The sequence below is a fragment of the Podarcis melisellensis genome (genome assembly GCF_964234715.1).
Source record: "Podarcis melisellensis genome assembly, chromosome: 3".
NCBI classification, from domain to species: Eukaryota; Metazoa; Chordata; class Lepidosauria; order Squamata; family Lacertidae; genus Podarcis; species Podarcis melisellensis.
Genome location: NC_138530.1, coordinates 28271869 through 28285613, shown reverse-complemented (window position 1 = coordinate 28285613; position 13745 = coordinate 28271869). Strand labels below are relative to the sequence as shown.

Sequence of the window (13745 nt, the reverse complement as noted above, 5' to 3'; positions counted from 1 at the left end):
TGTGAACAATTTTGAGCAGTCAAGATAATGGGACTGAATTCTGAAGCAAAGTAGAATTCTGAAATAAGGCTAGAAATATCCCAGAGTACCAAGCTATGTGTCGGCAAAATAATATTTCTTACAACTGCAGTCACCTTTTGGCATCATTAGTCATTTAGGTCTGACAACATTCTCCTTAATAAGGTGCAATTAAGGGAATAATAGAATCAAGTGCATAATCCCATACTGAACAAGAGAGCAAGCCAACAGTTTTAAGGGTGCTTTACTTTAAAATAATTTTCATTGAAAGCAAAGGAACATAAAATAATTTTCATTGAAAGCAAAGGAACTTATTTGAGAGTAAATGTATTTTGGATCAGTATTTGCAGTAGTATTGTAATACAAGTACATCATGCCAGGTGACTGCTCATAAACTTAAAACGCCACAGTGTAATTCACTGATAGTTTACAGTTATATATTCCCAGTGAAACCAGTAAGACCACATCTATATAATTGTTCAGTGTGTAACCCCCTAGATAACCATCTATTTGGTAAATTACTTTGCATTAAAATAGATTAATTTAGTCCTCTAATAACTATGAAATATATAAATTGGTAAGCTACTGATTACCTTCTTTTACCACGTTGTAAATGGTATCGTGGACTTTTACAAGTCTGGCTTAGATATTAAATGCTTTTTTTGCTGCTGCTTGTAACAAGCTCAGCTCAAATGTAACAATCTCTGCCCAACAGGCCAGTTTATTGGAATGTGAATGAGCCTTCCTTCTTGCCCTCATGTGCCAAGCTTTGAGGGAGATAATTGGGTTTGGTACAGTTGTTTTCTGTGACATGTAAATAGTGAAACTTGTTTTGAGTGCAGCTTTCAAAGCAGGATATCGTACCAAAATCAGAACCACTAGGTGACTTTCTCTACACATAACCAGCCGCAAACAACGCTCAGTCAGATTTAGTACAAGTTTACCAGCCTTTGTTCTGTAAACCAGGAAGAGTTGTGATGCTGAGATGAAAGAAAGGCTACTAAGGAACAGTATTTTTATCCCCAAGGCCTGCTCCTGTTTCCAAAGTCAGCCGGCGATCCATGTAGAAATTGTTGGGGTCTATGAGAGCCCTTCTAGAGGGTTCTGAAAACAATAACAGCCTTCAATTTTAAGGAGCTGACTGATTTCATGCCATTATCTAGCATCAGAATTGGTTCTGCCTGTTTTTTAGGCATTTCTGGAACCACGTCTCGCCACACAAAGTCAACAGTAGTAAAGGGGTGGAGGACACACACACATACGGAGAGAGAAGGCAATTAGATATCTATGTGCAGATATGATTTAATGGCATCACAGGATTCAATTTTCTAAACAGAGTAGCTTCAGCACTATCCACAACCACTAAAACAAACTGTTGATTTCAGTGGCGTCTGGGTAGAAGCTTTTTAAAATTTCTTTGGTTAGCTTCTTGAAATTAATAATAGATTAGAAAGAGGAGTTTTAGGAGAAGTTGAATTTTTATTGTAATTGCGCATGAGTATTTAGGAAAGTAAAATTTGAATACTTTACTCACTGCTACCTTACTCATTCACTCAGCTACCATTCGCCCTCATTTGCATGTGTCTGTTTCGAAGACTTGCATGTCCTCCTTATATTTATTTCTGTTTAATTAACCTTGCTCATTTCTTAGAATTACAAAAATGGATTACAGTTGCTGCATGAGTTATCTCTTTTGGAACGTATAAACTTTGTAAGTTGATAAGCGAAAAGCTTCGTATAAAGGTTCAGCCATTGTGAAAATACCATCATAATAATAGATGACAAGGTGACTTATGTAGCCCTTGGTCAGCCAGTAGAGGCCACTCACAGCGTGCTACATAAAGCTGGACACTAATTTGACAAAGTCTTTTTCCTTCTTTAGGTTTGTATATACTCTAAACACAGCACAATTATCTGGTCTAGCCCTGCCAACAGTTGTTTTTTAACTTCCCATTTTCTCTATACTCCAGCACATAAGTTTCTTTTTATCCTGACTGAACCTTAAAATGGAGATGGATGAAACAAATGTGTTTAATGACAATTCTCATGTCCTCTCTTTCCCTGGAGGCCCTTTTTAGGAATGTTTAGAAATTTCTTCAGAAAATTTCATTTAGAAAATACACATTTTGTCTTGCATTTTTCCAAATCATAAGAATAGTTGATTGACTGTCTGAAAGTCGTGTGTGTGTTAATCAAAAGTACATCCATCTCACAACATTTTCCTGTATCACATTCCCCCCCCCCGCGCCATTTCCAAGTAGACATTTTAACTAAGAGTTATATATTTATATGGGACGTGGGTGGTGCAGTGGGTTAAACCACAGAGCCTAGGGCTTGCTGATCAGAAGGTCGGCGGTTCGAAACCCCACGATGGGGTGAGCTCCCCTTGCTCGGTCCCTGCTCCTGCCAACCTAGCAGTTCGAAAGCACCTCAAAGTGCAAGTAGATAAATAGGTACCGCTCTGGCGGGAAGGTAAACGGTGTTTCCGTGCGCTGCTCTGGTTCGCCAGAAGCGGCTTAGTCATGCTGGCCACATGATCCGAAAACTGTATGCCGGCTCCCTCGGCCAATAAAGTGAGATGAGCGCCGCAAACCCAGAGTCGGCCACGACTGGACCTAATGGTCAGGGTCCCTTTACTATATATATATATATATATATATATATATATATAACCTACTCTGTATGCAAATTGTTTTCTTTATGGCTGTCGTAAAATTTCCTCTCCTAGTAATTTGAATATGCTAAAGTGCTTTCACAGAGACGGGACACCTTTCAAACTATGTACTTACCCCCCACATAAGTAAATCCCTCAGCCGCCGCCACCCTCCAAAGCATCTTGACCAGCAGAGGTTGCATAGGCACCCTCACTGAGCTAGAGGGGGACTATTAGGAGTTACGGTAGCTTAACCATAGGAAGTGTTTCAACTTGATTCTCTACCTCCCTAAGGTTTTCTTACCTTCATCACTCATAAGATGCTAAGAGGTGGCTTACATGAGCAAATTACATTGATAAATGCCCCCCGCCCGGTATGTAGAAGAAATATAAGATCTAGTCAGTTGTTGACTAGATAAAACATGCTCATATTTATGTGCAAATTATCTACAAATTGTATTTTGTTCAGTGGTCGTACTTCCTTTATCCCTTCCGATGTATCTGGGTGACTTTCCATGGGATGCCTGCATTTATTAAATTATGGATTATGCATTTTGCACAGACTGGAAGACTTTAAAACATTTTTCCATAAGTATGGCTGAAGGTAAACAACCAATTTTAGCCCAGAAAATAGCTTCTGCTTCTGTCAACACGTTGTTTATTTTCTCCCTGAGATAAAAAGTTCAGTTTTCTGATATTTGTACCAAGATAAAGTCAGTAAACAAGATTAATATAGTGTGGAAAAGGTTGTCAGCAGCCCTGGCAAAGGAAATAAGTTGCCTGTACACAGAACATACTGTAAACTGAATAAAAGTGTCAGGTCCACCATGAGATAATGTGATCATGAACCTCTAACAAAGCATGACATAGGCACAGTCGGCTTTTCTTATAGCCACAGTGTAGAAAATGGATTACTATATTCCAGGGATACCCACTGGAATAGCATGAAAACCTCATTTTGAGATTAATACAGGATGCAACTGGAGAGCTGAGCCAAATGTTTACCTCCAGCATTAAAGTAACTATTGAGTTGTTAATGTTATAATCAGTAGGTCATACAAGTATTTTTATTTTCAATATCCTTAGAATTTCAAAGCCCACGCACCTGTCTGGAGAGAGGGTGCTTGTTTTCCAACTTGTAAGTCAAGTCAGCTATGAAAATAAAAGTTTTATTTGTCTTCTATGTTTAGGCTAATGAAGAAAATCCCGTAATTTTACTTCCTATCCAGTGAAACTTAATGTAGGCGTATTTCAGAGAGTAACAGCAATTTTTAACGCCCACTGTGTGAACACGCCCTTACATTATGTAAGGATGCCTGCGCTCTAAACCACCAGGTCATATAAATGCTTTGGCTGTCCTGAAACCAATTATGGTGACATTTCCGTAAGCATCCTTGACAAATACATTTGTATTACAAAGACTGGCTGTGACATGTTTGTAATAAATAAATACTTTCTTTTTTTCAAAAGTGCTGTAGTGTATCAACGCGATCCTGTAGATTGAAAAGATCAAAGACTGCTGTTGCACATGCGCGGCTTAAACCCACTCCTAGCCTAGTTTTCTGAAAAGATTAGGTGGCAGACACTACAGTAAGCAGGCTACATGTGGTCCATATATAGTCTGTGGCAGGTATATGTAGATTTCTAAGTAAAAGCTGTTTAGAGGATTAAACATTGCAGTAGTATCTACAGATCATCCAGTGTTCATTCTGGTCATAGGTTGCCCTGTCTTGATGATGTGCATTTCAACGCTTTAGGAGTGATGACTGCTGTGCTGTGTGCTACTCTTCCCATAATTAGGCATGAAAGTGATGCAGTTACCAATTGCACCACTATGAACACCTTTTTCAAACTCGCTATCTTAAGTGATTTAAACTTTAGTAGCAATTAGAAACTTCCAGAGTTGGGTAGGGGAGAGGCATGGCTGGGGTAATATTATGAACTGGGTGTCTACACTATGAATAAAAGAGGTAAAGACACACACACTTGTCTACCTGCGTATTCCTGGGGGGTTGGACTAGATGATCCTCAGGGTCCCCTTCAGTTCTGTGATTCCAAAGTAACAGTGTGTCTTGAGGCACTTTCCAATACCTCTTTAGGATCATTGCTCCCCAAAACCCTGATGACCAGCATTGAAAAAAATGGAAAACGTCACTCAAAGCTTTTTACATTTATATATAGAGGGGGGGGGGAGGAAACAGCTGATAATTGACTTGTTCATCACATGCATCTTATTAATGGTGTTGGTGACTGACCTTTGTTTTCTTCCATTTATTTCCTGCATGCAGTGAGTACTGTGTGTTCTTAAATTCCTGTATGCAACTTATAAAACTTATTTATGCCTCCTTTAGAATACTGCTCCAGGCTCATGCGTCAACAAGAAAGCTGCACATTTGTCCCAGGAGTCTCATCACCATGAGTAAGTATCCATGTCAGGTTTATCATTATTTCAACTGCTTACTTTAGATTTGTCCCTGTTTTAATTACATCTTGAATTTTACCCTAATTGTCCAGTCTATCAAGACTGTTTAGAATTCTGATCATGCTCTTGAGAACATGTGCAGTTCTCAGTACTGTTGTCTGGAAAGATGTCTGTGGATTAACCCCCCCCTCCCCGCCCCCACAGTTCTTGCTATATTGTTCCTGTGTGTGCATAACATCTCTTGCATTCTTGCTTGTAAAACCAGAGGTGTGGCTAGAAGAAAAAGAAGCACAATATCTTTCTTGGGTCTTCTATAGCTTCCTTTCCAGTAGAGCTGTGGCAGATGGATGCAGTCCAGGATTTTCATCAGAACTACTTGTTTTGATTGGCCTTCTCTGTGCATATTGTCCCACTTGCTGGATGGAACCTGGAATGTTATATTTATGGAAGTTTTGAATCTGTTTTATATTTTTCTGTAACATTGCTTTTTTATTATTACAGTCATACCTCGAGTTACAGATGCTTCATGTTGCATGTTTTTGGGTTGCGCACCGCGCCGAACCCAGAAGTACCAGAACGGGTTACTTCCGGGTTTCGGCGCTCGCACCTTCACAGAAGCACTAAATTGCACTATGCGCAGAAGCGCCGAATCGCAACCCGTGTGTGTGCAGACCGCTGTGGGTTGCGAATGCTGCAGGTTGCGAACATGCCTCCCGCATGGACCACGTTCACAACCCGAGCGTTCGCTGTATTCTTATTTCTATTGAAGTTGTTACAAAAAAAATTCCTTCCAGTAGCACCTTAAAGACCAACTAAGTTAGTTCTTGGTATAAGCTTTCGTGCGCATGCACACTTCTTCAGATACGGTTGATGGACTTCCATTTCATGTGGCTCAATGTGGTGCCTTCCATAGTTCCAGTTACATAGTTCCAGGGTATCTGAAGAAGTGTGCATGCACACGAAAGCTCATACCAAGAACTAACTTAGTTGGTCTTTAAGGTGCTACTGGAAGGAATTTTTTTTGTTTTGACTATGGCAGACCAACACGGCTACCTATCTGTTATTGAAGTTGTTGTAAGGCACTTTGGACTGGCTTTGCCTGGAACAGCAGTGTATATGCATTTTAAAATAAAACAAAAACAGCTGCTTTTTGTCCCTGTGTTTCCACAGTAAGCATATGGGAGGGGGTGGGTAGGTTGGTACACGGAGAAGAGAGATTTGCACGTGGCTCTTTAAATAGTCTTGTGGCAACCTAAAAACTAAAAGAAAACACCCAGAAAACTTATTTAGTGGACTAGAGCAACTTTTTGTGTATGAAGTGCTATCCTAACTTGGCAAGTACCGTATTTTTCGCTCTATAGGGCGCACCTGACCATAGGGCACACCTAGTTTTCAAAGGGGGAAATCAAGTGAAAAAATATGATTCTCCCCCCCCCCAAGCTATGGGAGCAACGGACAGGCTGCACGCAGCCTGTGCACTTCTCCCAGACCTTCTCCCTGCTTTTGCAGGAGGTGGAGGAATTCCCCCATCTCCCGCAGAATCCCACAGGAGCCACGCACCCTTTGAAGAGCGCGCGGCTCCTGCGGGCTTTTCGACCAAGCTTGTGGGGCTGGCGGTGGGGGGAAGCACTATATAGCGAAAAATACGGTATTTATACACACATAGTTGGAGAGAGAATAGTCAGCAGTTAAGTAAGCATTGAGGTCAGAGAGAACACCAACTGCGACAATTGCATTAAAAATGTGAATGTATGTAACATTTTTGCAGTGATTATTCACAAAGTATTGTTGATGATAAAACAAACTGCTTGGTGTTGGTAAGCTAATAAGCACTGGTAGCGAGAGAGAAAGGCTAAACTGTGATATTAACTCTACAATTGCCCCTTAGTGGTTGAATCCTGCTAGGGCAGCATAATCCGAAGTCTGGTGAACAGTTCAACTCACCCCATAAACTAAGAGGAAAAACTGTTCAGACACTTGGAGAGATACAGTGCTGTTCTATCAGTCCCTCCTACTTACTCAAATGGAAACAGAACACATAATTCCACACTGTGTTGCATTTTAGAGATATTAAGTCAGCAAACCTATGCACACCATGTGTGTGTGTTTGTGTAGCAATAGTAGTAGCAGTGCTTAGGCATTAAACCCAAACCCTCAAAATTAATAAGCATGCTTCCAATAGTTGTAAACACTTTTTAAGATTTCCGTTACTCTAAGTAATAAGAGCATTAGATTTTAGCAGCACCCACACAGAGAAAATATTATTAAATGATGTAATATATAAAGAATTTCAGAATCTGTGGCATGAAACTCAATATGATTTAGTATATATCCACTTGCCCAAGCAGGATAAATCCACAGAATGAGATACATTCTTATATTCCTGTGAAAACTGCTATAGACCTTGAGAGTTCTGTAAAATATCCCATTTAAATAAATCATAGCCAAAGGCTACATTTTTCTGGTGGACAATAAAATACCCGAGAGCACGCAGAGGCTGGTCATATGACAGCTCGTGCTTCAGTTAGCTATGCTACTAAACCTTTTTTTTTCTTCCCTCCCTCAGCCATTGGTTTAGCCCTGGGGCTAGGAAGGAACACAGCCAGGTAAGAACCACTTTGATCAAGAACAGTTTATTTCATATATTTGAAGGTTTTTAACTGTCGCTTGTCCGGAACAACAGGAGCACCAATTTCTGAAATAAGGAGCAAAATAATCACTTTTTTTTTTTTTACTGAAAACACCTGAAAATACTTTAACAACAAATAGCTTACCACAAAAGGGTTGTGGGTGTAGGCCCGGTAATTATCAGCATTCCAATTCACTCTCAAGGATATTTGAGTGAATTAGGAGAGTCTTGTGTGCAGCAGCATGTGTGCACACCAGAGCCGCCATGTGTGCACAGCAGAGTCTTTAGAATTGGGCTGAGAACATTTCCAGGGCCTTTGCTTTGTTAAATTGCCTTTCTGAACTACTGATAATCTTTTGAGGAGAGCAGAGTCTTCATAGAACCAGAACACTAGATCATGAAAATATAGATATTCCGCTAGCTGGTGTAAAAGAGGCCTTGATAATACTTCCATTTCACTTATTTTGGATGCATGACAAACACCTGTATTACCAAATCACTGTCAAGATCTTTCAGGGCTATAACAAAAATGGAGCCCACAAAGTGGGCATAAGCAGCAATGCCAGGGAAGAATAAGAGTGGAAAGTAACACCAGTTGTAGTTGACTGACCAACTCTAAAGGTATTATTTGTAAGCTAGCAAAAAAAATGGGCAGCACAGTTTTAGCTTTTTGTTTCTGAAAGGGACGGTCAAAGTCACAGTTATAGCAGGAAAACCACATTCATGAAAAACCCTTTACATTTCTATTCTGAGAAGCCTCGTCTGCGGCTCCACTGGATCTAGGCAAGGTCCTGCAGCTACACTCACATTCAGGTTCTTAGGAACCCATTCTATTCCGCTATGGCCCACTGGCATCAAGAAGGTTGTTCTGCCCTTATATACCCTTTTGTGGTACTTATAGCTCTGCTTCACCTTCTCTTAACCATGAAAGCTGCCACCTTTTGACATTAGAAAAGGGAGGAGCAGCCCACTATCTTGTGCACTTATCATTGCCCACCAAAACTCAGTGCTGTAAAACTCTAAAGAGGTTTAGAGTGGCACTTGGAGTTAATTGAAGTTATATTCTGCTTTTCCTTCATGGATCTCCAGTTGCATATATAGACACACTGACCAGACTTAGCACCTATTTAAGTTCAGCATGTGTTTTTAGGCCATGCTCTAATTGCTGCTTGCTCCTGCCAACCTAGCAGTTCAAAAGCACGTCAAAGTGCAAGTAGATAAATAGGTACCGCTCCGGCGGGAAGGTAAACGGTGTTTCCGTGTGCTGCTCTGGTTCGCCAGAAGCGGCTTAGTCATGCTGGCCACATGACCCGAAAGCTGTACGCCGGCTCCCTCGGCCAATAAAGCGAGATGAGCGCCGCAACCCCAGCATCGGCCACGACTGGACCTAATGGTCAGGGGTCCCTTTACCTTTTACCTTACAAGCAGATAAATTACAAGGCTTGCTAATAAGCACTGTTGTTTATAGTTTAATGAAACAGGAATTCCAAGATAATGAATAAAGGAATCTCTGCCATATAGATATGATAGTTCAGCTATAAAGCAGAGATGTAAGCAAAAATAAAGTCTCTGACAAGCATTTTAAAATGAGTGATACTAGGAACTCACAATATACAGTGGTACCTCGGATTACATACGCTTCAGGTTACAGATTCCGCTAACCCAGAAATGGTACCTCGGGTTAAGAACTTTGCTTCAGGATGAGAACAGAAATCGTGCAGTGGCGGCGCAGCGGCAGCAGGAGGCCCCATTAGCTAAAGTGGTGCTTCAGGTTAAGAACAGTTTCAGGCTAAGAACAGACCTCCAGAACGAATTAAGTTCTTAACCCGAGGTACCACTGTATTAAGTTCCCAGGGCCATATTTAGGGGCAGAAAACTGACTTGGTTACCAGGCTTCCATCTGCCTGACTGTGCTCCACACCAAAATAGCACAAAAAGTTCACCTTCACGCCTAAAGCTGCCAGTGCTGAACTGTGTGGCCAGGGTTCCATTGAAGTTAAGCATTTTGTATTCACTGGAAAATGAACATTGTCTTCGTATGAAATGGATAAATCATGGGTGCAAATTGTGCAGCAAAGACACAAAATGGGCTGCAGGCACAATAGAAGCAACGTATTCAACAGTTTAACAAATGGAGAGGGGCCCTGAAAATGCTCCTCACCTGGAGCTCCGTGTGATATTGGTGAGGTCCTGCAGGTACACCCGCATTCATCTTCTTAGAAATGCATTTGATACTGGAGTTGGACAGTCTTCAAGCATAAGATTTAGGTTTTAAGCTCATTAGAGGGCTTTTTTTCCAGTCTAGCATCATTTTCTTGTAACTGAAGTGGCAAACTGAAATCCCTAGTTCCTCAAATGATTTGTTTACAAAAATCCATCACAAAGACCTCTCAAGTACAGGTACAATGATTTGCTTATCTCATTTGGTTATTGAATTTTATTCAACTTTATTTCCATTAAAGCAATAATCTTAAGTGCCCTTTTGAGGTTTGTTTTCGTGCTAGTGAGTACATACAGCTATTTTTGCTGTGCTCATTATTTACAAGTGTCAGTCTTCTAAACATAGGTTTTTAATAATAACTAATGATGTGGTTTAACCTTAGGGGGGGACTTCTTACTGTTGCATAAAATTGTGTTGCAAAGTTTGAACAATGAGGAAACAAACCTAAGATCTTGGTGAGAGCAGCCAAAGGGCTGTTGGGTCCCAAATAGTGGGGAAATGGTGGGAGGATGTTGAAGGTTATCATAGATCCATAGGATTCTAAGGCCCCTCATTTGCTAAACACACCACCTAAAATAGCCCTGAGATGCTCCAGCCCTGGAACTAATTTATTAATCCTCCGCTCCCCGGAATCAATGGGAGGGGGGCATTCCAGGGAAGGCAAGATGGAAAATGCTCGCCCCCCCATCATAATCACTGTGAACCAGCAGAGCTTGGGATTTGACAGTAGATGTGTTGTGGAATCCTTCCTCCCCACCACCAAAAAAAGGAAGATTAGGATTGTTGTGTGAATTAATTATGAAGCTTATACTAATTTCAAAAGCCCCTATGTCAGAATGAAGATGGGTGGGAGAATGATTTTTGCTCTGCTTTCCTTTGGACCACATCAGCAAAGCTGAGAAGCAGAGGGTCTTGTTGTCTGGGCAGTCCAGGACCTCCATACACACCGCTCAGTCTTTCACCTCGGGGAGGTCACTTTGGTGCTGCTAACCCAACAGTTTGACTTCACCCCTGGAGGCGCACTCCATTGTCTCTCAAGACAGACGGGGATGCCAACCCAACCCATTACTAAAATCTTACTGAACTTCATTATAATTCTCAATCCAGAAATAATGGCAAAGCAGTGGGATTGATATGACAACAGTAATTATGAGGTGCTACTTTTATCTATTACTAATAATGTAGAATTTTAGCATCTATAATCATTATTCATTCTTACAACAGCTCTGTCAGGTCCTTATTAGTCTCATTTTTAGAGAGTTTATAAAACAGTAATTTCAGAGATTTGAATGTGAGCCTCTAAAATCGGTTCCTCCAAGTACAAAGCTCTGTTGCTGCTCATTTCAAATTAAAGGAGATGGTGAAGTTACAATATTACTGTGATACATCTTAAAGCTAAACATATTGTAATGGCATAGTACGCTCTGAATTACTAATTAGGCATCTTGACATGAAACCTTACTATAATACAAGACTGCCTCTGTAGAAGAAGGCGTATAGGAATAAATGAGAGCGGATCTGAATTAAAATGTAGGTAATATCGTATTGCCATTTCAGTAGATGCACTTTGGATAAAGTATGTCAGGGCTGTCAGGCCCTTTGCTGAAACAACATAGTACAATAACATGACAAGGCTTAGTAGGACTTATTTCTAAAAATGCAAGCATCATTGCATAGTTTTTATATGTCTTCTGAACTTTCTGTGTAGCTTCAACTCCTGCGGGACAACCGATCAGAAAGAGGACACAAGAAAAACAGTTCAGTGAAAACAGCTAGCAGGTGAGCTAAATATGCAATGCAGTTTACAGTTTAAGTGAGATCCCTAGTCAATATTTTTAGCTAGTACCCAAACTGCTGATATAGAGACAGAAAGAGAGATGCTTTCTTTGTCTGGTCAGCTGCTATCTGTCTGCCACAGAAGCTCTTAAAAGGGGTCCGAAAAGTGTTAATCAATTGTACACAGATATCCGTGTATATAGTTGTGTTGGAAATACCTTGTATTGAAAGGGGGCTGGTATGTATGCTATACTGCTTAGATTCCATTTATCATGAGGTGGATATGATTTTCCCACTTGGAGAAATTGTCCTGTACTGTAATCTGTACGCATCATGAACTTGAGTTTAAAATGAAAACTTGCAGTCTCCCAAATTAAAAAAAGCAATGTATCTGCTTGTCTCTTCTTCTTTCTCCCCACAAGCATTTCAAGTGTCCCCTTTTGTTTTGTTTTTCACAATATTAAAAAATGAGAGAGACTGATGGAAAAATTAACAAATGGATCTCTTGGCTTCCAGTGCATCTACTTGCCAAAGTAACAGCATTGGGGTTTGTTTGTTTGTTTGTTTTTATTTTAAAATGTTCTATGAAGAATCTGAAAACTCTTACAAGGGGTAGGTTGAGTTAGTATTAAAGGAAATGAAGGATTAATTTGAATTGTAATCTTTTGCAGGGTTTTGTTTAAATACAGCTTGTGCTTTCTCATTTTCTTTTTAACACAGCTAGCTTAGTTGATCTTGGGTCTATTGTGATGATATCTGGACTAAATTATAGATGTATATTTATGTTATCTTTAATTCTGGTATTAATAACTACAGGTTATGTAAAAAAGGGGGGTTCAGGGACACCGGTGGGGGACCTGAGAACAAGAAGTTCCATTATGCCTCTATAGCAAGCCTTTTCCCATTAGGTTGGTGGGAAATCCCTTTCCATCTGAATGCAGCTTGTTCATTTTCTTCTGATGATACAGATGACTATATTTTGTTACACAGATGTGACAAATAGAATTACAGCTGCTCTTTATTTGATCTTCTAAAGAGGCAAAGATGTGCAAGTGTTACGCCTGCTCCCTTTCCCCCACCACGTCATCTGTTGTTTGGGAAGGAGTCCTAATTTGCAGTAGATAGAAAATTATTTGTTGTGTTGCAGGTTTGCCAAAAATAAATGAAACCATTAATTACCACATTTTTTGAGCAGCTGTTAATAGATTGGGGTAGGAAAACTGTACATTACACTTACTGGTTAATTACCAGAACTATAATTGTTTGATGTAGCTTTTGTGGGAAATAATGACAGCCCCAAAAAGGTGGAAACAGATTGTATACAAAGTGAGCATCATACCTTAATGGCAAAATGCGGGAATGTTTTTCTTGCTCTGTGTGTGTGTGTGTGTGTGTGTGTGTGTGTGTTTAAGGAAGAAACACAGCTATTTGTTCTTCCTGTTCACAGAAGGGTCAACCCAAAGGCAGGATAATTTCAGGTGACCTGAGCTCTCAACTGAAGGGGACTGGAATGCAGGGTAGAAGTAGGCAGGCAAGTTAGGAAGCAGGCAGACTGAGAGAGTGAAGGAAGCAAATGCCAAAGCCAGGCTTGGAAGCGTGTATGGAAACCAATAGGTGGGATGGTGTAGAGAAGAGGATTGAGTCCTCCTCAGCTGTCACCTGCTAGCAGACACTGCATCACCCTGTAGCAGAAGAGGGAAGAGAAAGGATGTAGGGCCATCACCAACTCTACTAAGAAGCCAGGCTTCTCCCTCTGCCACAATCACCAGGCAGCAGCAGGTACAATGGGCTGCTATAGAGGAAGCCAGAGAAGATGTACCAGGCCACTTCACTGGCACCACTGAGACACCAACAGTTTTTGACTCCTTCTTTCCTTCAACGTTTCTACCTCAGCGGCTAGTTAGAATAACTTGTAACCTGTGCATTTCTTCTAAAAAAAATGTTTAGGGGTACTCTCATTTTGACTCAAGAATTGTTGTCGTTTAGTCGTTTAGTCGTGTCCGACTCTTTGTGACCCCATGGACCA

The 13745-nt window shown here is 40.6% G+C and overlaps 1 protein-coding gene across 4 annotated transcripts in view; it reads left to right on the top strand.

The window, feature by feature from the left end:
* The window catches only part of GPATCH2 (G-patch domain containing 2), a 103824-nt gene that overhangs the window by 55855 nt on the left and 34224 nt on the right, over positions 1–13745 (top strand). For all 4 annotated transcript variants that reach the window (XM_081904168.1, XM_081904166.1, XM_081904165.1 and 1 more), the window contains 3 exons: positions 5023–5090; positions 7660–7699; positions 11652–11722. In XM_081904168.1, the coding sequence (XP_081760294.1) occupies positions 5023–5090; positions 7660–7699; positions 11652–11722 (179 nt within the window). The remainder of the gene's footprint in view (positions 1–5022; positions 5091–7659; positions 7700–11651; positions 11723–13745) is intronic.